Source organism: Mauremys mutica, chromosome 7, assembly GCF_020497125.1.
Source record: "Mauremys mutica isolate MM-2020 ecotype Southern chromosome 7, ASM2049712v1, whole genome shotgun sequence".
Classification (NCBI taxonomy): domain Eukaryota; kingdom Metazoa; phylum Chordata; order Testudines; family Geoemydidae; genus Mauremys; species Mauremys mutica.
The window spans coordinates 124,349,947-124,376,861 of NC_059078.1; the positions used below are offsets into that span (position 1 = coordinate 124,349,947).

Consider the following 26,915-nt stretch of genomic DNA (forward strand, 5'->3'; position numbering starts at 1 on the left):
GGAGAAGGAAGGAATTTAGGGGTCTGGTGAAAAAGCAAGAAGCTGAGGAAAAGAGGCAATATGGTCTGTTGAAATGAGTTCAGAGCTTGGACTTCTTGTGACTTTAATCCTGGGTCTCACTGACTCTGGCTGCGGTTTCGGGGAAGTCCATTAACTGCTCTCTTTCTAGGCCTGTTAGAGGGGGATAATACTTTAAGGAACTGGCTAGTGTGCGTTTGCACCACTTTCCCTTCCCATATGGAATCAGGACAACTCCACTGTGTAACACAGGCCCTATGTTGAGAAGTTAACAGGTTCTCCCTTTATTTCTCTAGTAGGCGTGTGTACCATACCGACTCACTGTAACACCTCCAGGTGGCCGTAGATTTTTATTGCAGGCAGGTTGCGAGGATTGATTTGCTAATGTTCTGTATGGTGGTCTGCAATTTTAAAGTATTGAGTTGTTTGGCAGTTGTCCCTCCTGCTCTGGCTCGGAGGGAGGCCACTCTGCCTCATTGGGTCACTGGGGAGTCTGCCCAGTTGCCAGTGGGAGTTAGTGTATCAAAGACTGCGGGCTGAGGTCCAGGGCCTCCTAGACAGGGCAGAGCAATATGCAGCCTTTCGCCTGGCTCAGGCAAATGGCAGACAAACAGAGGCCTCTTGGCCTAAGGTAGGTAGGTGTCCCGTCCCATCCCATCCCCCTCAGGGGTGGGGAGCTGCAGGGGGTAGAGAGACCCAGGTACACCCTACTCCACCTGATCCCAGCCCAGGGCTTTACAATGGCAGAGGGCTCCGCTAGTGGATCAGTGAAGATCCAGCCACAACACGCCGATCTGACCACGGACAGCAAAAGCAAACTAAAGTCTGGTTTCCCTGGGCTACTTCCTACCACAATCCGGGAAGTTGCTCCGATGTCCGAGAGCCCTCTGTCTCCTCGGGGTATTTGGCCGCCGGCAATTTCGGCAGCTCCTCTCCGGTCTCTGGGAGCAGGGTGCCACCCAGTTCAGTTGCAGGGCCTGCAGCTCCTTCCCAGCTGAGCAGGAGGTCCTGCCTCTATACTTCCTGCCTCTGCCCAGCTGGGCACAGAGTGGTCCCTTCCCCTCTGGCTCAGAGGGAGGCCACGCCGCCTCACTACATGTGTAAATAAGTACAAACAAACACTTTGCATGTTCACGTATCCCTGAGTTGCCTTAAAGCCTGGCTGATCCCTTCCTGTTTTCATGTAGCCTCTCTGGCCCACTGCATAAGGATGCTTTGAGCCACTAAAAGTCAGATCTGCACAGTGCGATTTCAGTATTTTGGCCTCAGTTTCTTGTTTTCTCACTGGGGATCCAAGGAAAATAGTCAAATATTATTGCCCCTTTGCCTATTGAGGAAATAGCATGTGCAGTAGTTCAGAATTTAAAAGAAAACTCGTTATTTCCCCAGTTTTGTGTGTTGGGATTTTTTTAGTCGTTCTGTGAATAGACTTAATCAAAAGGAAAAGCAGAGTGGAGGCTGTTCTCCAGATTAGCAGCATTGTTGATAATTGTGGAGCAGTTAGGCCAAAAAAAAAATCAAAAATAATCAGCACAAAAGTCCGTTTTGAATGAATGTTGCCTTCTGGAAAGGAGAGAGTTTTTCCAGAAGTAGGTCTGACAAAGAGGCGGCGCGGGGGTAGGGAGAGAGAGTTAGACTGCTGACTGAGGGGAAAGTATTTATTTTAAAAGAATTCTTCTGTGGTTTGGAAGATGCAGGATTTGAGCCTTTGCATTTTTCTTTGAAATCTTAATTGGATAATTCCCAAACCAACCCCTCTCCTGTTTCCAGCATTTCAAGTGAGGATCAGGTCACAGTATGACAGTGATGCATAGAGAGACATCAGTTACGTAAAGGATATTATTCCCTGACTTGGTTCTTAAAACTCTGGAGCTACAGTAGGAGTTTAGAACTTGGAGCCAGGAACTCATGCGTTCCAATTCTAGGTCTGCCATGGATTCAATTTGTGGATCTATGAATATGAAAGCGAGTTGCTCACCTTGCAGGCATGAGAGGAATTGTTTAAATAGTACATGGCACTTTAGACACAAAGCTCTGGCCTCAAACAGCTTATAGTGAAGACAAAGGAATGGATGCAGCTTAAGAAGAACATGGCTCAACAGCTGTGTCAGGCATACATCTTGTTAGTACTAAGAGATTATTCTTCAAATTGAAAAGAGTAGTTTGTTGTCCTGGGAACTAAATTAATGTTTGGTGAAGCGTGAGTGCAGGGTAGAGGGTGAGCAGTAAATGTTTTGTTCTGGAGGCATTGGGAAAAGTGCCATGTTGCTTGGCACCCTGGAGGAGAGAGGCTGTTCCAGATGCAGGGGACAGCATGAAAAAGGCATGGAGCTGAGGGGGGAAGATGGTTCAGGCCTCAGTTTTGCACCTGCCCCAGTGCTCCAAGCTCTCTACTGCAGCAGACTTGGGTTTGCTAACCTAGTGCTTGACCATCTACACTCATTTGTAACCCCAGATTAGGAATTGTTGAACTCTGTGTCCCAATCTCAGGCTCCAGCATCTGCTGCATTATGTGGGCCTCAGTCCAACCACCCATATCCCAGACTTCCTAGCACCCTCCCAAAATTTGGCCACTCTAGACCTTTGTTTGTGGTGCAGTGTGGGAAAACCTGACGCCACCAAACTTGACTGTCCGGATGAGATGAGTAATGTGTATATACAAGGAGAAGGTTTTCTGTATTCATCCCCCCCCGTGTTAGTTTGACCAAGTGAGAGTAGCGCTGCTGTATGTAACTTCCCATTTGTACAGAAAAATTTCCTGTTAACAGTCATAATTTGGGGACAGTGACACTGCACCCTAATTAAGGCACGTCTTATTCAAAACAATTTTGTTCAGTGACAAATTACCAATATTGAATCTTTATCAAATATTGCTGTCAATTGGTTTCTGTCCATTGGTTTTTGTTTTTTTAGATAACCTACTCAATCTATATCAACTACTAGTGTATCATAAAGCAGTGCAAACCTAAAAAGTACTGCATACAGCTTGTTATGCCGGGAATGTGTTTGATATCACAACTCCAGTGTGTGGCAACAATAATGCAGGCCGATCCAATAGAATAGTTAGTAGCTCCTGTCTCCTGCCCAGCAAAACTTACCAGATCATGGCAACCTTTAATATGAATGGACAGTACCGTGTACTAATAAATTACATAAATTTATATATGAAGGGTTTATGTGGAATGTCACTATTGCAAATTCCTGTTTTACTCCTTTAATAATACCTATCCCAGTATTTCAGAACAACTCTAAACCTACACCTTTCAACTAAAGTCCTGGAGCGAACATTCCCAGGCCCACAATAGGAGACTTAAAAACAATTGGAAAAAGGAAACTGTCCACAAAATGTGCAAAACAATGTTCAGAACATTGGCCACTGAGGGCATGAATGTATGCAGGGTAAAGCAAAATGAGCAAGAAACAGTATTTAGCCCACTGAGTCATTTTCAGTTCATACATTATGCTTTTTCTGGGATGATGGGTAAACATCCTCCCCATAAAAAGACAAAAAGCAGAGGAATGCAGTAGAGAGAGCAGGCCTGGTGCAGGACCTGAGGCCTGAACCAAAGGCTGTGAACCAGAGTCGACCTGGCCTTGGCAAAATAACACACCAGATATTTACTAAATATATTTCAGAAGGCTAGTACAGATACACCCCAATCCAGTACAAGATCAGATGGATAAAGATGGTTTGTCTGCAATATCAGGAACCAGGGGAAGTGTAACAAACAGATGTCTTGAAATACGTACGGGAATATGTAAGTTGTTTCCCAGTTGTTTGTCTCAGTCTATAAACGTTGTGCTACCCTGCCTCAATCTCTTTGTGTGGCCTGGGGGACAGCAGAAACTCCGTCTGATGACTGAGCCTCTCCTTGCTACTGGTCACTCATGTGTTTAGCGTACCTGTAACCACGGAGCCAGAGCACTACAACTGTGCTTTGAGGACAATAAAACTGTACAAGTTACTTTTTGTCACTGAACCTTGCAGGAGAGTCTTCCTTTATGTGTAACATCAAGGTCTGCTGAATTAACATGCGGCACTATCTGCTAATATTGATAACCTTGGAGCTCCAAGAAGCACAGAACAGCGTTTCTGAGGCAACAGCATTCTAGCCATCAACGCTTAACATCTGCTAACTCAAGTTCTACTAACCCTGGGCTTACATTGCAGTGTAGACATGCCCATAGTGATCAAATCTTGATGCACTAGAGCAGGGAGTCTCTGTGTGGCCGCAAACCCTTGCATGTGGCCGCTCTGACAAATTTTCTAAACTATTTAATTAACTTTAGGAAAAACAAAAATATGCACACACACCTGTCCAAAACATTGTCGTTTATTTATGTAGGGTTTTTTTTAGACTCAATGTACAATTGTATTTTGGTACCCCTTGCCCCTCCCCGCTCACCCTGCTCCCTACCTCTTGACCACTGTGCGCAGAAAGGCCAGCCCTGCTGAAGCCCAAAGCTGGAGCCCCATGGCTGGAGTCGGGGGAAGGTTGAGGGGCCCTGAAGCGCAGCGCACACTGCTGGAGTCCCTGAAGTCAAGGGGTGAGGGAGCTGAAGCCCACCCCTGGAGTTCTGCAGTGAAAGATGGGGCGGGGGGCGAAGCCTTCTCCTGGAGCCTGTGGGTGCTGCAGGGAGGGGCTGCCGTTTTGCCCCCTCCCCCAACTCTGCCCAGGGGGCTCTCTGTAGGCAACCCCCCCCCCCCCCCAATGGCCGCATGTGGCTGTAGTAGCCACATTTGAGAAACACTGCACCAGAGAGTCTGGGGATTGCCACAACTTGGAGATGAAAATCTAAGCACCAGAGACTTGTGGGAGGATCGGTGTGTGGTTTGCTGTCCTACGGGTTTATGCTGTTGCCTAAAATTGTAGTTTCCAAATGAATGAAATAACAGTCCAGAACTGTGATGGAATTCCAGAAGGTACAGAAGGTTGTTTCTGCTTGTTCTTCTATAGAATGGGTTATCTGTGTTTGTCTTTCCGGTAACGTCGTGCCTCAATCATTAAATGCCCAATAGCTTAAGCATTTTGATCAGTAGCTTGGAATACTGGATGCCTCACTGATCAGTCTCCTAAATGACAATGTGTCCATGTGAATCAATTGATTTATTTTTATTTTTTTAAAATACATCATTTCCTCCTCCTCCTCAAGTTAGTCTTAGGAGAAGCAAACCAGAACGACTTTTGGGTTATAAGTGAGCCCATACTTCAAGAGTGCAGTTGAGGTTAAAAACCTCATGTCTGTGTGTTTATGGTCGCCCCTTCACCGCTGACAGAAACCAAATGTGTGCAACCTTGGACATGATTGTAATTCGTGCTGAGAAAGCACTCTGCAAGGGGAAACTTTAATGATGGCTTCCTGGTTTTGAACTGTAGGCTTAAAAATAGAGCTGCTAAACATACATCATAGGAACCTTAATTTCGAAATGGATTTTGAACTCCTTTGCAACATGCTGCCTCGTGAGAGCACTTTTCTTCTTTCTTCCTTTTCAAACACTTTCCTCGTTAATTTTTTTCCCCCTTGGCATTTACCTATGGGTTTGGGGGGTGGGGGGGTAATGTCCTGAAGAATCTTTTTCTTCAAATTATGACCTAAGCCAAAGTAATGAGGCTGAAAATGTGGGTGGTAGAACTTGTAATCAGCAAAATTGCACATGTTCAGCTCTGATGAGCACCTGAGTCTTAGCTGAACCACCCAAACCTCTTGAAAGGCTGGGCCCAGAGACGCCATGTGGACTACCCTTCTTGTGGCCTTTCAGGACTTCAGTTTCTGGTATGGGCCAGAGGCCAGAACTCAATTCAAAGGGACATAAAAATAGAAGACTAATGGATGTGGAGGGATAATGTTCACCAGAGTTTTTTGGGACTGGAAAGCTTCAATTTTTGTGTGTGTGGTGGGGGGAGGTCCAAGCAAGGGTTATTTTCACTGAATTTTAGGAAGGGAAAGCAGGGTGCGTGGCTGTGAGCACAGAAGCGGGGAGTTGGTAGGCCTGGGTTTTATTCTCAGTTCTGCTGCAGTAACTTGGGCAAGTCAGTTAGGCCTGGTCTACAGTACAAAGAAACACAGTGATGGCCACTTTGTGCTCTAACAGGGCTTCATTTTGCCTGCTTGAAAGGAAGGGAAGAGTTTTATGGCTGTGTTAGGGGAATGTTTTGATACTGGAGTCTCATAGGCTAAGCTTCTAATATGGGACCTTGTTCTGTACACGTGGGCCTTGCCTACACTAAGACTTTTCTCTAAGATTTCCCTGCTCCGCTGGCAGTAGCAACAGTGGGAGTCCTAGTGTAGACAAGACACCGCCAGCATTATCACCCCCACGCTAAGAGGGGGTTAGACAATGTGATGGTTAAAATACTGGGCACCACCTGAAGCCTTGTCTGTACTAGAGCTCCCACCAGTGTCATTGCACCTGTGAGGGCAATGGTGAAAAGTAGTGTAGTCACAGTCCTAGGCAAAGTGGAGCCATGGCTGTAACCCAGGTAGGATATAATCATGTTTAAACATGGGTATTTTAGTAGTGGTGTTGGGACTGTTACCCTTTTTCTTTTGCCATTTCCCTACCAGAAAATGATGCCTCACCTGGTGAGACATGGAGATTTAAGGTGGGTAAAGTGCTATGACGGTCTGATGGCAAAGTACCATCGTCCCTGGTTTGCATTTTCATGTGGATGGCTAGGTTTGGCAGCACTGGAAAGGCTGATGTGATATTTGGTCATTGCTGCTTAAAGCAGTCGATCAGCAAGTTCCTTTGGATCAGGGAGTTGGAGTATCCGCAAGTGCTTGTGTAGGAACACCTCTCATCTGACCACTTCTCCTTGTCTTCTGCAGAAGATAATGGGTAGAACTTCCAAGGAGTCACTCTTCTGACCACAAAGAGGAATCAAGGCAGGGACACCCAGAATGGAGAGCTAGTTAAATAAAAAGATTGTCTCCAGCTACATGCTGTTTACATGTAGGGGGAATAAAATAAACAGACATTTTTGTCCTAACTCTTGTGGCAAGAGTGTGGTCTGGTAGTCTCTAGCATAATGGAGCTTTACGACATGGGAGAGATGCACAAAGTGGAGCTTTGACTGGCTAGTGGTGATGTCAGCCTTCCTATGATTATAATCTCCAGTAAACACATGGTTTAGCTCTTTTGCTGCAACTTTAATAGGAGAATGATGGAAAGATACCCTAGGCAATATATTTCTGGGATGATGTTCAGTGGTTCAGGTGCCTGAAGTTGCTTGGCCTCCTGCCTTCACCATATATTCCAGGCAAGTTCTAATCACCTAGAAATCATCTGCATCTCTACTTAGTGCTCTGGTCTTCCAAGATCAAAAATGAGCTAGTTAAACCCACTCATTCTGCAGTATAGCTTTTTGAAACTTGCCTCTCTATGTAACCAAAGCCCTTCCACAGACCAGACACCCATCCGGGGAAAACTCTCTCTCCATCCCATGATTTGATTCTTGGATGGATTGATTAGCTGCAACCGCAGCAGTGAGGCTCAATCTAAAGCCCAGTTATTGTTCAGGTAGAGTACAATATACTGACCGTGCTATTTAGGAATGACACTTTAGAAGTCACTTAGTAGGAGTTACCATAATAAATTACTAAAGCAGCTTCCCTGGGAGCAGAAGTTTTTTTTTGTTTTGTTTTTGTTTTTTCTTGAGGAAGTGAAGGTTTTGAGAGTTCAATACATTGGAATCAGAAGGACCCAGGCGAGGAAGGTTGTCTTTAAAGATGCAGTTTCTCTGCAGCCATCAAATGTCCTGCCAACATTATTCTTTCTGAGGTATTTCTTTGTCTCGGTTAAAAAAAAAAAATGTTGCCCTTACATTTTCCTTATTTCACTCAGCAACAAAATATAATTAAGTTGCAAAACTAAACGGATGGAGGTGTCTCTATTGACTCCCTCTCCCTGCCACTCCTTTCATTTGCCATTTGTGCGATGAACAGGAACTCTGGATTCACTTAGTTTCTTGCCCTCTCTCCTTCAGAGAGACCCCTACTCATTTTTCCATTTCTAACCTTCCAATGGAGTGGCCACCATTTGAACACGTTAGGAGGACTGAGTGGAACACCCTTAGAGTGTGTCTACACAGCGCCTAGATACCCACGGTTGGCCTGTGCTAGCTGACTCATTGGGCTGTTTCACTGTTGTGTAAACTTCTGGGCTTGGGTTGGAGCCTGAGCTCTGGGACCATCCCACCCCTCAGGGTCCTAGAGCCTGGGCTTCCGCTGCCCTCAGAAGTCGACACCACAGTGAAACAGTCCCATGAATCTGAGTCAGCTGGCAGTGGGCCAGTTGTAGGTGTCTAGCCGCTGTGTAGACATACCCTTAGAGCCTAGCTATTCTCCTCTTCAGTCATTCACAGGAGTAGCTACTAAACATGCGGTTACCCCCATCCTATCCTGGGTTCAGCATGATGCTTGGGCACCATTTCCTATCCCTGCCAATGCTCAGCAAGAGTCCCTGGCGATAGGAAAAAGGTTAATTTTTTTTTTTTGGCTTTGAGACTAACTTACAAAAATGCTGAGTCATGAGGCTGATGAAAATACTGTGCATTCAGTGTCCTGAAGGTGACAGCATGCTGTGGTGGGTACAGCTAGGGACTGAGAATGAAGGGTTTTTTTGGTTTCTATTCTTGGCTCTGCCACTCACTGTATGACTTTGGGCTCCAGTCTAGTGCTTCCATTTTCCCACGTGTAGAATGGGGCAGTAATTGGAGATGCCACGTTCCAGTCTGCGCCACACTTCCAAAAGCGTGTAGGTGTTTGGGGTCAAGGGTTTGTCTCTGGCCCTTCTCTGTTGACGACACATACCCACTTCCCATACGTGTGAGGCTTGATGAACATTTTGTGAGGCACTTGGAGGTGCTATGTAATAAAGTACAACAGCTTTACTCTGCTTGCGCTTAAAAAAAAAAAAAAAAAAAAACCACACATCCATGTCGTGATTATCCCTGTGGAGCCACGTTGTTTCCAGAGGGGTGAGGAGAACAGATGGGCCAGTCCCTCTGAGTTGGGCAGGTGTGCGGGTTGCTCTCAGCATCCAGTGCTCGAGTTTCTGTAATACCAATACTCAATACATCCATATGCAGGCTCTAGCTCCCTCAGTGACGCTTGGCTGCTTTGGCAGCCAGGCTGATTCCATCAAGTGACTGTGTGCAAACTAAGACCAGCTTGACATCCTACTCTTGCTGCCTCCTTCACTTGAGGGAGGCCTCTCTGAGACCGTAGTTACTGGCATGGAGGCGCATTGTGATTTGTCAGCAGCCGGGCCGTATCAAGGAACTAATGATCTGTCATGCCATAAGCATGCCTAATCAGTGGGCCGCTGAGTAGGGCTCCACCTTTGCAATGGTTCCATGTAACTCCTGCACAAGCAGCAGAACAGAAAAACAGCTGGACTAATTCTACCCCTAACTGATGTTTGTCTCTTTTTCTCCCTCTGCCAGAAGAGAAATATGTCACAATCCAACCGTACACCAGCCAAGGGAAGGATGAGATTGGGTTTGAAAAAGGGGTCACCGTGGAGGTCATCCAAAAGAACCTGGAAGGATGGTGGTACATAAGGTAAAAAGCTTCCTGCAGGCAGATTTATTACAGCATTTATGATCTTTGGGCCTTCTGATAATTAGCTTCACATCCGCATCCTGCATGGTTCTGTCTAAAGAAGAAAACCTGCATTATTATCCAGAATGCATACTAGGCAGAAATGGAAGAGAAAGTTACAGAAGACCAATAAACAATATTTGGTATTGATTGTAGGAACGTAACATGGACTGTGAAGTCTGTAGACCTGCAATACTTTGGTAGAAAGTCTCCCTCTCTCTCTCTCCCCCCCCCCCCCTAATCATTCACAGGACTTGAATCCAAAGTTGAAGACTGAAGAACAACGCATGCAATCTTGTTGGGAAACATTATTATAAAAATCTTTGATTTATTTCCAAACTAGTCTTGTTAACTAGAACTAGTCTCCTGGTTAAATGTTGTAGGTGTCTTTTCATCTTTATAAATAACAGTGCTGCAAGCAGCTTGGTGGATCTGTTTTGTGCTTAAATTTGTCTTGTTGTTTTTGTGTAAAGTTAAGTGGGTGCACTTAACTCTGACAAAAAGAGGAGACCCCTTGTTACTCTACCTAAACTTTTACAGCAGAAATGTCTTTAGGCCCAAGCTAACATCTTTCAGTGGGTTTAATTGCACTTTTTTTGGATCAGAAACCCAATCCTGGAAGGTTTTATATGCTCTTGACTCAGTGAGGATTGAGGATGCTCAGTATGATCCAGATTTTGTAATCTGTCTCCCCTTGTAGTTATGCAGATCCAATTTGGATTCAGAGCATTTCTGAATTTGAAATTATTTGGTGGGTCTTAGTAGCCACATTACAAAATACCACCACAGTTAATGCCAAACTAGTGTCTTGTTTCTATCAAAGGCCAAGGACCAAAGTTCCCTTTCCAGGAGAAACACTAATTGGAGCCGCATTGCAAAGCTTTCCCTGCCACGACCTGATACTGTACCCATTCTGTGGCTGAAGAGGACTTCATTGTCCAGGACTGTTAAACTGAAAGCCTTCACCAACATTGTACATTGATTTTAAAATGTTTTAAAGGCCTTTAAGAATACTTGTAGAGCTGCTTTGAACAGTGCCTCCCTAGTATTCAGCAATACCTCAGTCCAAATGTTTGGGTATTTAAATTGAAACGCTCCATATTTTGGAGGGAAAGGCTAGGGAGGGGGAAGTCCGTATGAATCCGGTTGCCATTTCATCTGTTCCTTTGGATAATATGGGAACAGAATAAGTGTATTAAAGTTTAGCAAGTTGTTGGAGTTTTATTTTTAATCGGGTCGACCTTAAAGATGTTAACAAGCTCCACCTTAAATATATAATTTCCCAAAATTCCTGGCCCTGTGCTGATCCTCATTTCCTGTCTCTCCCCCCCCCCCCCCCCAGTTTGCTTCCCTCTGGAGTAATTCCAGTGCTCTGAAGCTGGAAAGCAGATGTTAAGGGAACCAGTGCTCAGACACACAGAGGCACTTTTGATTTTTTTTTTAAACATTCCTATAGCTTGAATCTCTTTCTTCATGTAATATTAAAACAAAAAAGGGTTTTTTACTCTGTGAAGCCAAATCAATGCCCCTAATCCTGTAACCCTATAATTGTATTTTCATCCCTGTTGCATTGAAACACTTGTATTTCTTCTCCTCTCTTTGCCCTGTTTCATGTTGTGACTTGAGAGGCACTTAGACTTGTGTGTGTTGAAGACTCTGAGCTGGAATCTTCATTACCGCTTTATTGAGTTCAGCCGTGGATCAGTGTCACTTGCCTGCATGATCATATTACATGCTTAATAGCTGAAGTTACAGTCAATTATTTAGATGCTGCTTTATCAGTTACCATCTGGAAGGTGTTGGAGCTCTTCTGATGCTGACAGATAAGGGTTGTCACTTTCTTTTGACCTACAAGTTGCTGATCAGGTTTTTTGTTGGCGTGCCCTTGATTTCCTGGACTACTATGAATTTTAGACCTCTTGTGAGAGAGGGAGTTTGCTGTGCTGTAAAGTGAAGCGCTGTTGGAAGGAAAATAAGATAAGTTTTGAAATGCCTGGTACAAGTAGCAAATGTAAGTGAAGGCGCAGGGCTGAGGGTATGCCTACCAGGGCCGGCTCTAGGTTTTTTGCCACCCCAAGCAAAAAAATAAAAAAATAAAGTAACCTCCGAGAGCACAAGTGCTGCCTCTAGAATTGTGCTGCCCCAAGCACGTGCTTGGTTTGCTGGTGCCTTGAGCCGGTCCTGATGCCTACAGTTGGGAGGTGCCATTGCAGCACAGGTAGGCAATGCTTCCAGGGAGAAAAGCTAGCTCGCGTACATCTATAGGTGCTGCCGTCACACCTCCTGACTGCATTATAGACATACCATGAGAGTCAAGTGATCTGGATTTTATTCCTGGATCTTCCTACATGACTTTGGCTATGACCTTAATCTCTGTTCCTCGGTTTCCTTATCTGTGAAATAGGGAGAACGAGTGTTTCCCTAATGAAGTATAAACACTTTGAGATCTTCAGCTGGAACTACTGAATACTGTTCCAATGCCGGGCGGGAAATATATGTACCACTTGGACTAAGTACTTTGGGGTTTTTTGCTGTCCTGATAGTGACGGTTACATATTGCTACTAGTGAGGTTACGCTAATGCGACATAACAAGTAGATCCAATGGGGAGACAGTATTGCAGTCGATAGCTAGGTGGTCAGTAGCTTTGTGTGGCTTAACCAGTGACTAGCCATAGATTGAAACGGTGTATCACAAGAAGCTGTCTGAGCCAAATGGATTGCGTTTTGCAATCCAAACAACTAAAATAGATAGAAAAATGAACAAACCAGCGCAGTCTATCCATTAGTGCTACCTTTCTGATCTGAAAAACGTCAACTCTTGTAGTCCTGTATGGACTTAGAGCTATCCCGTGCATACTCTTATTTGATTTTGTAATGTGAGTTCTATGTCTGAAATCAGATCATGTGCTGTATAGCTTGACATAATTCCCAAGTAAGCACAATACATAGTCAACAAAGAACAGGAACTTCAGATATTTTGAAAACTTCAAAATAACAGAGGATTGAGGAGGGTGGGGGAAGAGTATGATCACAGTAACCCTACTCAGGGGCTTTCTGTTCAAAACACTTATGGGGAGGAGTAGAGAGGGGCCCAAGTCATGGAATTCAGATCCAAATCCATACTGTTCAGATTCATTATGAAGACAGGCCGAAGCCAGAAAGTTTTTTGCCCTGGATATGGATTTTTCCAGTGCCTGTCAATTTTGGTCTTGGGGTTCCAGTTCAGGGCTATTTCAAATCAAAGTGTGCTAGAGCAGTGGTTCTCAGCCAGGGGTCCGGAGCCCTCTGGGGGGCCATGAGCAGGTTTCAGGGGGTCTGCCAAGCAGGGCCAGTGTTAGACTCGCTAGGGCCCAGGGCAGTAAGCTGAAGCCCCAACACCCAGGGCCGAAGCCTGAGCAAAGTAGCTTCGCGGGGGCTCCTGTGGCATGGGGGCCTCAGACAATTGCCCTGCTTGCTACCCCCTAATGCCGGCCCTGGCTTTTATATGAAGAAAACCGGTTATTGTGGCACAAATGGGCCGTGGAGTTTTTATAGCATGTTGGGGCAGGGGGGGAGCAGTGACTCGGGGGGGGAGGTTGAGAACCCCTGTACTAGAGAGTGTGAGGAGAGGGTTGCTCGTAACCACATCTTGCTATTTACAAGAGACCTTAGCAGGTTCCTGGATAGTGTTTGAGACACTCCTTTCATGCTGAGACCAGCTGAGAGATGCTCCAAAGAGAGCTGCCTCTAGTCCTCCTTGGCATAAAGTGGGATTACTCTTATTCAGGGCCTGGATGGTGATGGGGAGAAAGCAGGGAGGGAGAAAACTCACCAAAATTTGGCACATGGCAAATCTTGAATTCCCGTTTTCTCTTTATGGGAATCCTCGTGGTGTGTCCAAACCCTGCTGTATTCAGTTGACATATAAAAAGGTTTCCAGTACCTCTGGGTTGAGTCTGCAGACTTCTAAGAATCCCTGGTATGGTTTTCTAATACTGGTTGCTTCAGGGAGCACAGTGTCAAAAATCAATGATAGTTTCCAAACTGCGCGCTGTAGTTGACTGTGGCCCTAGTGAAGGACCATAATTGCTGCATGGTGAAGTGTTAGAAAGCGGGGACTGGATTGCATAGCCGTAGAGTCTCACTTCTGTATAGAGAAGATTCAGAAGCCGGATTGTGTATCTGTTGCAAGGTGGATGTGATCATTGCCACTCTGTTTAGACATACTGCAGCGAATAGCAGTAATTGGGTCACTTGCAAAGACTCAGGGTCACAGATATGGAGACCAGTCCTTTTGTTTGACTTTGCTCTTTTGAGGTTCAATCCCTTGCAAAACCAGGTCTTCTGAACCCTTGGATTAAGCTGGCTGGGGGATTTAAACATGGGAGATTCCCCCTCTTTTCCTTCCTCTACAGCGGTTATGGTTAGGCTGCTAAGACTTGGGTTAAATGTTATAAATACTGGCTTTTGTAATGGGTGTGCCAAGTAAAGCTTTTTAGATACCATCCTTATTTAAAGACACATTCTCCACTTGATCCCTGCTCAGGACTCCTGATGACACCAGTCAGTATTTTGACTCAGTAAATCAGAACATAGTAAGTCGAATACCCTAAAAGAAACCTCACAGCTAATCTGACTCTTCATGTCAAAGCTCACTTATGTGAAGAATTACTTGACTATCCTTGTATTTTACCAGTTGCTTCTTTTGCTTTCTAGTGAGTCTCCATTTTTGTTAGAGAAGCCTCAGAGCCCTGCCATTTTAACATTTTATTTCCTGCAAATTTCCTGAGCACCAGGAATTAAACGGTGCCTGCATCCCCACTTACCGTTTAAGCATCTGCCCCAGGTACTTGGGAGATTAAAGAGAGCGGGGTTTCACTGAGTTACTCTGGAGCAAGTTGGGGTTTCACTAGGGAAATCAGAGTTATCCATGTATTCCTCCCTGGAGCCTGATTGTAATCTGGAATCGCTGATGAAGTGTCAGTAATAGCAGGAGTTAGAAAAACCACTTTCCCAAAAGGCCAGCTGTGGAAGAATGACAAACTTCAGCCTGGGAAAGTCTGAGCGTTCAGCTTTATGCTCCTGGACCATATTTTGTATTTGGTCTATGTTCAATTAAAAAAAAATCCTCCTTCAAATAGTCCCAGACTTACTATTTTTTTTTAAATTAGGTTTTGAGCTTGAATTTTTTTCTAATCAAATAGTTGCTCCCCCTTCACAATGGCACAAAGACAGGCCATGGTTCACACCTGCTGCAGATAGGAGGCATTCTGTAAAATGCTTCACATAGGATCAGGGATATAAAGAAAATGGGAGTGAAATATACCCAATACAGAGGGAATGCACAAGGTCAATAAAGGCCTCTGCATTGGGGTGAATGTCACCCTTAATTGCAATAACTTGTCCTTTGCATTATTGGCATGAGAGATGCAATTTGGAAGAAAGAAGAGATCGTATATACAGAATTTTCATCAACCTGGTGGGTATTCAGCACTTCCATGCTTAAAACCGTCTTTTTATCCCATTTCGTGTAAAAGCTGCACGCAGCCAACCTACTACTAAATTTTCCCTTATGCCTCAGGAGTAAGCTTCTCTCTTATCTGGAGAGACCACTTTTCCTTGAAGCAAGAGGTAACTCTTCTGTTAAAATAGTTCATTGTTCCTTGCTAGCTGAGTAGACTGTGAGGTGACTAATTATAGGCAGTGGATGAGTTGAGACCCACAAAAACATAAGACAAAACCCAACTTGTAGTTCTAAGATGTTGTTTTTTGCCTTAGCAGTTGTATCTGGAAGGACTACAAAGGCCGTTCTGTGTGGTAACAATATTTTCTTCATCTACGCAGGCATCTAGGTAAAGAAGGCTGGGCCCCAGCATCCTACCTGAAGAAGGCTAAAGATGATCTTCCGTCTAGGAAAAAGAACTTAACTGGGCCAGTGGAAATTATAGGCAACATTATGGAGATCAGTAACCTGCTGAACAAGAAACCATCCAGCGACAAGGAAACCCAAGCAGAAAACGAAATGGCGGAATCCCACATCACAAAGAAAGAAATTAGCTTACCCATCTTGTGCAATGACTCTAATGGCAATGCCATGATGACCTCAGACAAGCAGGCTTCGAAACTGGCTCAGGGATCCCCTGCTGTAGCGAGGATCGCACCACAAAGAGCTCAAATAAGTAAGATCAGAATGTATAGCTGGACTGCCATTTTCATAAGAATTCCTGATTTATCTTTGTGGGGAGGCCTGTGGCATGTTACTTGCTGAAGTAGACTCACCCTGAGCCTGTAGAGAATGAGTTCAATACAGACCATGTTCCCTGAAGCAAGGACCTAGGGGTTATAGTGGACGAGAAGCTGGATATGAGTCAACAGTGTGCCCTTGTTGCCAAGAAGGTTAATGGCATTTTGGGCTGTATAAGTAGGGGCATTGCCAGCAGATTGAGGGACATGATCATTCCCCTCTGTTCAACATTGGTGAGGCCTCATCTGGAGTACCGTGTACAGTTTTGGGCCCCACACTACAAGAAGGATGTGGAAAAATTGGAAAGAGTCCAGCGGAGGGCAACAAAAATGATTAAGGGGCTGGAGCACAGACTTATGAGGAGAGGCTGAGGGAACTGGGATTGTTTAGTCTGCAGAAGAGAAGAATGGGGTGGAGGGGGTGAGATTTAATAGCTGCTTTCAACTACCTGAAAGGAGGTTCCAAAGAGGATGGATCTAGACTGTTCTCAGTAGTAGCAGATGACAGAACAAGGAGTAATGGTCTCAAGTTGCAGTGGGGGAGGTTTAGGTTGGATATTAGGAAAAACTTTTTCACTAGGAGGGAGGTGAAGCACTGGAATGGGTTACCTAGGGAGGTGGTGGAATCTCCTTCCTTAGAGGTTTTTAAGGTCAGGCTTGACAAGGCCGTGGCTGGGATGATTTAGTTGGGGATTGGTCCTGCTTTGAGCAGGGGGTTGGACTAGATGACCTCCCGAGGTCCTTTCCAGACCTGATATTCTATGATTCTAAGGGCTACCCTCTTTACTGCACTGTGTCTACAAGCATCTGTTACTTTGTCAACCAGGAAGCTCGCTCATGTTGGTCCTATAAGGGAATCATTTATTTGCCTTCTTAGTGATAGGAGATAAAAGAGCATAAGATAATGCATGGTCCCCAGAACGCACAAGATTGAGAACCCCTGGGCTAGTGATAATGCTGCAAGTGCAGAACTGTATGAGGATTAATGTGCAGTGTGAGGAGTACATCAGCAAGGTTGTGTGCGAGCGAAAGTAATCCATTCACAGATTCAGTAGGATCAGGACTCGTGTTTGTAGTTTTGCGGTGATTCCACGATGAGTTTATTCTCTAGCATCAGTATCATTTCATCTCACCAACCGCAGAACTATGCCTGGTGCAGTAACTTGTCCTAGGAAACAATTCTGAAGTTCACACAAGTCCACTGGTTTTGGTTCTAAAGTGAGACCCTGAATAAAACCCTCTATTAAAACAGCACTCTGGTGACCAGAGCAGATGACTAGAAGTTGGGACACTTGGCTTCTGTTCCCCACTCCTTCATTTGTTTATTGTTGTTATCTTGGGGCAGGTCACCGTAACCGTTGTGCCTTGGCTGCTGCTTTTGTGAGATGGGGCTAATGATACTGCCCAACATTTGCAAAGAGCTTTTATACGTTGTGACTAAAACAGCAGTGTTAATGTTACTGTTCTAACGGATTCCGTTTACTATGGAAAAACTAGATACAGGGCCAGTTTCTCTGCTGGCCCAAGTCCAGTGAAGTCAATGGAGTTATTTCAGTGGAGATTACAGCCCAGTGTTTGTTAAAGATTGTACAGCGGTGGCCTTTGAAAACTTGCTAATTTATATTGACAATAAATTACTTCGGTTACCTCTGTAATCTCCAGTGTTCCCTTATACTTTTCTATACTCACTCTTGGAAATACCTCGATCACTGCAAATAATGGAACCTTCTAACAGCCATTACAACTTTAGCTATCTAGGACAGTTGGCAGCTTCAGAAAGCTTTTGCTTAGCACAACTTACACAGCTAAATAAATAACTTTTTAAAACTTTTTTTCCCCCATAGGCTCTCCAAATCTAAGAACCAGGCCGCCACCACGGAGAGAATCCAGTCTGGTTTGTGGCTTTCTTTTATTCTTAACTATTGCGGCGGTCATCTAGACACAAAGCTTTAGAGGGACCCTCTCTCCCCCTACACAGGGCTTCTGAAGAGATTTTTTTTATCTTAAACACACTGCATATAATAGAGAATAAAATGCACATTCTGGAATTTGCTCCAACGTTCATTGGGGACGTTTTTCTGAGTCCGCGCATGTTTTGAAAAAATCTTGCTTCACATGTAAGTGCTATTCTTGGAGGGGTGCTTTTTCTGTCTTTATTTTTAAATATTGAAGTGCAGCTATCACTTAAAATAACTCCAATTGGGGAGGTGTGAAACTGGATGGGGTGGGAGACGCCTTGTTTGTGAAAAATTTTGTGATCTCCGTTTTTGTTTTGGGGCAATTTTGCACCCAGGGACAACTTTTTAATATAAATTCAGTCGTATTGGGCTTTGTGTGGAAACATTTTTCCATGGGAAAAGTTACCATGGAAAAACATGTTCTTCATTTGGAATGAAACTGCCCTTTCAGTGTTTTTTATGTACAAAGTTGAAGGCCCAACTTGGTGTGGTGCTTTGCTCCCATAACTCCTATTGGGACCCATTGGACCATTAATTATTAAGCATTAATAAGTATAATAGGGTCAGCCTTTGAAGGGATGGTACTGGAGCTATATAATGGTAATTGTAACAGTGCTCACATGCTACAGTGGTGGGGCCATGTAGTTCAATTGGGAACAAAGTCCTTAAGTAACAGCCATCCCATTTTCACTAGCCAACTACGTCTTGCTGGGATTGTGGCATAATTCAGAACGATGCACAGAATATTGAGTGCGTTGTGTAAACTTGCCCTGTTTGAATCCTTCCTTTTAAAAAAGGGCATAAGGACCGACAATGAACAGCTCCAAATACAAGAGCATAAATAGTATTTATAGATTTATTTTTCCTTACTGGAGAATGGCTTGTCCTCTTATGCCAGTGAAGTGGGCTTTTAAAAGCAAGTCACCAGGACTGGCATTTCCCAATGGGACGAAAGAACTGCATTGTTATGTTCCTCCTTTTTTGTTCCTCTTTATGCCCTGAGATGAGCTTTCATGAAGGACTCTATGTTCAGACCCTAATCAGAGCACCCAGCTAGGGTTCAGGTACAAAGCACCTGAGTCTCAAAAATGTGCAAATTTGAGAGCTGTTCTTATGAGATTTCTACCAACTCAGAATGAAATCCCACGAGACTTTGGACACATTGAAACCAGAATATAGACCCCTTCTAGTTTTTTTTGTCCTATCATGAGCAAAAAAATTTGTGGAAAGCAATCTCAGATCGGAACATTTGGAATCTAATTGGCCTAAATGTAAAAGCGGGTTTGGATGCGAAGTGTTGAACCATCTTTAGTTGCTATGTCATGTCAGTGTAACATCTCGCATGACAATGAGGACCAATAATAAACCCTTGATTCTCTGAGCTTATCCCCCCTAGAGAAGGGTCAGTGGCCTGAGCGTTACTGAAATGCTTAGTCTTCCTGCAACCCATAGTCTTGACTCTGCCCTTTTATAATTTCAAAGTAGATAAATTGAGTTCTGTGGAGGAGTAAAACCTTAACATCCTGTCTGCTGCACCTGGATGCTAAAGTGCCCACAGCTCTTTCAAAAAGAATAAGGACTTTCCCAATGACCTTTTAGCCAAAATTGTCCCTTCTACCTTTCCTGCAGTGGTGTGCATCATGCCTATAGCAGCTAGAAACTGCTGCCCACCATCGAGGTGGCTACATTTTAATGCTGTGGCATCTGTTTAATTTTTAAGGCTGTTTGGTATCTTGTGAGAGGACAGGGAAATGGGAATTGTCCTGCTATTTGGACTTGCAGAACTCAGGGCAGACCTATGAAAAGCAGAACTGCCTCCTAAATATGAGGAAGACCTAGTAACTCCATTAGACAGAAGTTGCGTCAGTCAGATACTTTTGTTTGTAGCGGAGTGTCTCTTGCTTGGAGCAGGAGCAATGCGAATTTGGATTCACTGTGTAATGTGCAGCATTCACCTCTCCCAATTCTTTATCCTACGTGTTGATCTCAAACTTCTCTTCCAAACATTTATTTAACTGAGAGCTCAGTATGGTTAATATTTACGCTGTTTTCCTCCTGAGTTTTGTTTCCTCTGCACTAATTATTTCAATTAGTTTTTATTTTAGCAGGAATGCTTTAATTAACTCCATGTTAACAAAACACATGTGAAGCATCAAGTATGTTTGCTGTTTCTAATTAGCTCAGTTTAAATTCAAACCATTCTAAAATCTGAAGGCACGTTGTTATACTGCATCCTATGCTATATTTTAACATGCACAGTGCTGAAATGCAGAATTGAAACATTGCTAGGCAAGGTTAATACTTGGGCCAAAATACCTCCGGCAGTTATGTTAAAATGATGCATGTTTCTTACTATGAGGGTGGTTTAGAAATCAATGGAGTAGTACATTAAGGTACAGTATTTTGCTTCCTTTCTTCAGTTTCCTGGCTCAGAATCTTGCTGTAACTATCTGTCACAATTCAGACATGTATGTGTAAGTCACATTTTTAATGCAAGGAGCAGATTTTGTCTTTAAAGAACCAAAGATCCCTTCAGGTTTTTTCCATCGGGACTCTCTTTTGTGCTTATTTAATAATGAGTCATGTCACTCATTAGAGCGCTAAGCTAATCATGGACACTGCAGATATGTAAATGCTTAGAGAACGGAATCTTTCCCAGTTTCTTTTTAAGTCTAAAATATGAGAGGAACCTAGTAAAATTGTCTATGGTTTTAGGGTTGGTTAATGACGACATGGGGGTTTGAACAAAATTGCTTGTTCTCCGTAACATAAAGAAATAGGGAGCTAGGGCCCCCATTCTGACACCCATCCAACTGCTATTGGTATTTTAGCTGAGTAAATCCATAAGTTGTGAGCCGTTTCAGTCAAGGGATACTTGTGGCAGGTGCTAAGGTTTTATGGTGAAAGACACAGAGATGTATGGTTTTTTTCCTTTTAATTCCAATTAGTAAATAGCAATTATTGGCTTTTAGATTTTTACGTGCAGCCCTAGTGAATCTGGATCACTTAAAGTCCTTGATAGCTGGGAAACAGGTTCCATCTTGGGCCTGTTGTTGCACAAAATTTCCCATATGTATTTCCTTTGAAGCCATCTGGTACTGTCTGCCATCAGACAGAATATCAGGCTAAATGGACCATCCATCTGACTAGAATGGCAACCCCCATGTAAAACCCTTTGAATATGGAAAGCACTATTTAAATGCAAATGCTTAAGATTATTATAGTTAGTGAAAGAGGTACTAGAATTGTACGTAGTTTGGAAAGCTATCCCTTTTTAAGCCTTGCCCTCATTTACCATTTGTTAGAGACAAGATGGGTGAGGTGATATGTCTTATTGGACCAACTTCTGTTGGTGAGAAACAAGCTTCCGAGCTTACACAGAGCTCTTCTTCAGGAGGAATAGCTCAAGAAAAGCTCTGTGTGTAAAGTCGGAAGCCTCTCTCTCTCTCTCTCTCTCTCTCTCTCTCTCTCTCTCTCTCTCTCTCTCTCTCAAACAGAGATCGGTCCAATAAGAGATTATCTCAGCTGCCTTGTCACTTCAGTATCCTGGGACCAACACGGCTACACAACACTGCAGACCTTTTGTTATAGAAAGCCTGGTGCTTATCATTAGGAGTAAGGAATGCCACTTGTTCAGCAGCATTGGAAAAATGGCAAATAACTGTCCATGCTGACACATTCAGCCTCTTATTGCTAGTTGCTCGCGAAACAAGACTTTCCTTTGTTGCCACAGGGCTTCCAGTTACCTAAACCACCTGAGCCGCCATCAGTGGAGGTGGAATACTACACCATTGCAGAATTCCAGTCTTGTATTTCTGACGGAATAAGCTTTCGTGGAGGACAAAAGGCAGAGGTGAGCCTAAACGGTGCAACCGTACAAAATAATAATGCTTTGCAATGGTAGAGCATTGTACAAATGTTGGATAATGGCTTGAAAGAAAAAAAATTCTAACCCGTTAACTCTCCAGACTAATGGCAGTGTTCATCATCATCCTTTAGGTTATTGATAAGAACTCTGGTGGCTGGTGGTATGTACAGATTGGAGAGAAAGAAGGGTGGGCTCCAGCATCTTACATTGATAAAAGGAAGAAGCCCAATTTAAACAGAAGAACCAGTACTCTAACCCGACCCAAGGTCCCTCCCCCAGCACCTCCCAGTAAACCAAAAGACGTGGAAGATGGAACAGCTCCTGGGACTGTTTCATCAGGAGAAGCCCAGGACTCCCCACAAAAGCTCAGATATGAAGAACCAGAGTACGATGTGCCTGCCTTTGGCTTTGACTCGGAGTCTGAGGTGAATGAAAGCCATGGAGATGATAGTTCCTTGGAAAAATGTCTGTTTCAGCCACTTAAGCCATCTCCTGTCTCATCCCTGCAGAGGGCAAAGTTCAGAGTTGGTGAGTCTTCAGAGGATGTTGCTCGTGAAGAAGAGATCATCTATGAAAATGAGGGATTCAGGCCTTATGTGGAGGACACTTCATCATGTAAAGAATCCAGCGGAGACTCGGATTCCCAAAAAAGCTCCTCTCTGTCTCTAATCCGAAGAAACTCTCCATGCTCCAGTTCTCCCAAATCATCGCTCCTGAAGCTCAAATCTGACAAAAGCATTCAGCCCGATCTTGGAAAAAGTCACTACTCCAGGAATGACGAGATAAAACCCAGATCAGCCTCAGATGTTGGCTTACGTAGCATGCCAAGAACAAGTGCGAAGAAGGAGCCTGGACAGAGCCCCTCAACGAAAGCGAAGCCAATGGTTAGACCTAAGCCCTTCCTCAATAAGGCAGATTCTCAGAGCCAAGAAAAAATGGATATCAGCACTTTAAGGCGTCAGCTGAGGCCAATTGGGCAGCTCAGAGGTGGACTTCAAGGTTCGAGAAGTGAAGAGTCTGAAAGCCCTCCACAAATAGCTCCTGAGAGCCAAGACGACTCCCTTAGAAGAAGCTCCGCAGATCTCATTACATCTCCTTCCCATGCCATTTTTTGCTCTAACCATCCAGCCAAGACAGAGCAAGAGAATGACACAAAATGTTTTTATGTGACCTCTGACTCTTACCAAAAGGTTCAGGATTCTGAACTCTGCTTCCCAGCAGGAGTGGAAGTGGAAGTGTTGGAAAAGCAAGCCAGTGGATGGTGGTACATGAAATATGGAGATATGGAAGGGTGGGCTCCTTCCCACTACCTCGTACTTGCCGATAACCAACAACAAGAAACTTCAGAGACTGACATCTCGCTGGGCAGGAACAGAAGAAATGAAAGCAAGTCAAACAGCTTGGAGAAGATAGAGAAAAGAGTTCAGGCTTTGAACACCATCAACCAGAGCAAAAGAGCAATGCCCCCCATTCCAAGCAAACCCCCTGGTGGCTTTTCCAAAACTTCAGGGGCTGTGAAAATGAGGAATGGAGTGAGACAGTTAGCAGTGAGGCCACAGTCTGTGTTCGTCTCCCCGCCCCCAAAGGATGATAACCTGTCCTGCTCCCTGCGCAGGAACGAATCCTTAACTACTACAGACCATCTAAGGGCTGTCCGCCGGAATTCCTCTTTCAGCAGTGCGCGATCACAGCCTGGTGACTCGAAGGCAAAGCAGACTGATCAATCGGGCATAGAGGGATTGGAGACAACCTCCAACTTATCCACTCAGCGCAATGGAATCCCGGTGTCCACTGTCCGGCCAAAGCCCCTTGAAAAATCCCAGTTCATCCACAACAACCTCAAGGATATCTACGTTTCCATTGCAGACTATGAGGGGGATGAGGAGACGGCAGGGTTTCAGGAAGGTGTCTGCATGGAGGTCCTGGAAAGAAACCCAAATGGTTGGTGGTACTGTCAGATCATGGATGGTGGGAAACCATTTAAAGGCTGGGTGCCCTCAAATTATTTGGAGAAAAAAAATTAATGTTGCAATATCTTAAAATTCCCTAATTTATACTGTTCCTGCTGTGTACATCTGGGAAAAAAATTGCTACACCCACAAAAAAAATTTTCCTCGTGCTCTAGTTTGTGCAAAGGGACTGACTGATTAAGCTGTGCTGTGTTTGCAGAGCGTTATGGGGTTAACATGGCCTGAAGGAATTTAAGCAAAGAAAAAGATGATACAGTCAAACGTCTTTTTTTTTTTTTTGAAGCTGTTAATAATCTGTGTGTAACAGGGTATGAGATCCCATCTTTCCTGTTAATGGTAGGAAACCAAACGTGTGCCTTTGCGAGAGATACAAACTGATGCATCCACTTGAGGAAATCGTTGGGGGGGGGAGAGTTTAGTGCCAAACTTAGACATTTTAGAATCTCGGCTTCCTCTCTCCTTCCTCTCATCTCCACATGGAATATCCAGAAGTTTTGAATGTGTTTTCACAACTTTTAACTGTGCAAAGTGAGTGGGAATTTGATTCTAAAGTGCAGAGGAGAACCCCAGCCCTTTCTAGAAGCTCAGATTTTTCACTCTTCTCAACAGTCAGTTCCAGTGTTGGAGCCTTTTCATCGTGGAGAGATTTGGTCTCTGACTTCAACCACAGTTTGTCATTATTACTAAACCTCAGAAATGACATTCAGGAGGCGTTTTGGGGTTTTTTGGCTGCCTTTTGTTCTGTCTCTAGGCTCTTGAGTTGAGACTCCAGGTGTTCTTATGGCCTGTAGGGCTACCAGGTGCTTGCAAACACACCACAAAAACAAACCTATGGACACAACTTTGTGAACAATGATTACTTTAAATACTCCTTGTTTAGTTCAGTGTGGTGACTCCTGCCAAGAGATCCAGGTTGATTCTCTTTCCTGAGCTGGGTTTTTCCAAATTGTCACAATTTTTAAGTATTCAAAATGCCTCTGAGGCCTCAAAGAAGAAAAGCAATCAAACGCGTTACTCCTGTTTTCACTGTCAGATACAAATTGGAGCACATTCACAGGACCCACAAAGCTGTAAGTTAGAAACAGCCATAACCTGTTGCGGCATCAGTGTTTACAAAGGGGGTGGTGGAGAAGCCATGGAATTCAGTATGCACAATCTTTAATTTGTATATTTTGGGGGAGTTGTTTTTGTTTGTCTTTCCTGTGCATTCTGGGTATTTTTTAATTGTGCATTGATTTACCAAAAAAGACTCTTTAGTTTTCACTTAAAGAAAAAAAAAGTAGGAGTCAATTTTGTGATTGGATTCCCACTTGAATCCAAAAAGTACATTTGTACTGCAAAGAGTGCATGGATTTTCAAGCTCAAAGAGAGATCTAATAACAAAGCAATTAAGGCTACAATGTGACTAGCTGCCTCTTCCCCCCACTCCACCCCCACTTTTCCTTCATGTTATTTATAACTCTAATGCTTTAAAATGTGACCCACGGGTGGCGGGGCGGGGAATATACAACCATTTGGAAAGGGCTTGGATTAGACTGGTTCCTGAGGTAGCCAGCTATTGTACTGTAAGCATCAGCCACTACAAATCCATACTGTACTGGAGGAAGTCTTGCTTTTGGCAGTTTTTTGATGGGCTCCTTAAACATTTAAGTGAAGATCAATATCCAATTTCTTTAAGAGGCAGCATTTTTGTGTCCTGTTTTAAAGGGGAAAAGTCAATTATTTCACTGCTCGTGTATTACACAAAATGATACATGCCCTTTTATTTTCCAGCCAAACTTCGTACCAATTATTGGCATTGGGAAGATAAAGGGTCTGATGATTTAGTTAGCTGGAACCCAACCTGGGGTGGGGCCTAAAATAGCACCGTATTGAGTGTGTTGTAGAGTGTTTTCTCTGCCAACAAAACACAATTTACAAGTTGTTCTTGTCTTTATTTTTTTTGTGATTTTTTTTGGGGGGGGGGGGTTTAACTAATCATCACGAAAACTTCGAGGGAAAGATGCCTACAGTCAACATGACTGACATCCCTTTGCTAGCTGAAAAACTATTACGTTGCAATCCAAGGCTGCAAATGGAGTTCGGTTGAAACCGTGATGTCCACGAGTAATGGTGGGGGAGGGTGTTCTACTTGGATCCAACGTAAGTCGTGAGGGGGAGGTGTATCTACACTACCGCCCATATCAAAATGTGTAGAGTCCTCTCTCTGCCTTATGTTTTACTATATATATGTATATACCCAGTTAACCACATCTTACTGGATGTCTGTCTGAGGCACTGCAGTCCCATCTCTCATGCTTCTGCCCATTTTTAGTTGTACTAATATGGTAGCAGTCATTACAGACTGCTGGAGCTGTTGTGAGATTATAATAGAACTATTCTATTCTTCTGCTGGACAGTATTAAATAGAGCAATACATAGTTATCTGCTAGATTGCAGTACTAACAGTAGTGACTTAGTGACTTGTGTAATGTTGTTTTGATTTACTTTAACAATAATGATGCGGAAGTGGTTCATTATTTTGAATTAATGCACTTTAACAATAAAAAAAACCAAAATGGAAGTCAACACAGCGAACTAAGTGCATTATTTAAAGGTGCAGTATATAATTTTCATTTTTTTAAAAAGCATGTATTTATTAAAATTAATTTATAATTATTTAAAAATATGCTAAAGTTTTGTTTTGACAGCACTTTCATGCTGTCATCTCCCAAGGAGACAAAAAACACAGCTCCCAATACTTCTGCGTTGAGCCACTGAACTCTCAAAATACAGAGCAGCATGACTTGAGCTCTTGCCGAGAGAGAGAGACGTTTCTGATTAGAGAGCAAACCATTTAGGAATATTCAGATTGCATCCAACAAAGGAAAGGCCACCGATGCAAAAAATCTCTGAGTGGGAGGAGACCTCTGGTGAAGCCATTGGAGCCTGCACTGGGACTGGATTGATTTCATTAATCCTAATCTTCCCCTTTCTGTGTGGGTGTCAGGGTAGTTTTGAACACCTCCATTAGCCTGGGCTCTGAATAAGGTTGTGGAATTACTGAGGTGCTCAAACCCCACTATGACCTGGTGGTAATCTCAGGATTAAGCCATTGGAATCGGGGCCATTGTTAAACTTTATAACTAAAGTCACTGTCTTGCATCCCTCCCTACCTGCCAGTACACTTAAGTATTTCCCACTGCACCTTAAACCAGAGTTGCTTGTTCTGCCCTAATTGAGGGACTTGGTTTGGTCTTGGTCCTTGTGTACATTGTGCCCAGCCAGTTATC

At 43.8% G+C, this 26,915-nt stretch overlaps 1 protein-coding gene across 6 annotated transcripts in view; it reads left to right on the plus strand.

Annotated features, from left to right (window-relative positions):
- SH3PXD2A (SH3 and PX domains 2A) overlaps window positions 1–26,237 on the plus strand; it is a 124,881-nt gene extending 98,644 nt beyond the window's left edge. For all 6 annotated transcript variants that reach the window (XM_045023501.1, XM_045023497.1, XM_045023499.1 and 3 more), the window contains 5 exons: window positions 9,468–9,585; window positions 15,449–15,783; window positions 17,692–17,741; window positions 21,539–21,658; window positions 21,805–26,237. In XM_045023501.1, the coding sequence (XP_044879436.1) occupies window positions 9,468–9,585; window positions 15,449–15,783; window positions 17,692–17,741; window positions 21,539–21,658; window positions 21,805–23,697 (2,516 nt within the window). In that variant the 3' untranslated portion in view covers window positions 23,698–26,237. The remainder of the gene's footprint in view (window positions 1–9,467; window positions 9,586–15,448; window positions 15,784–17,691; window positions 17,742–21,538; window positions 21,659–21,804) is intronic.
- The last annotated feature ends 678 nt before the right edge of the window (window positions 26,238–26,915 follow it).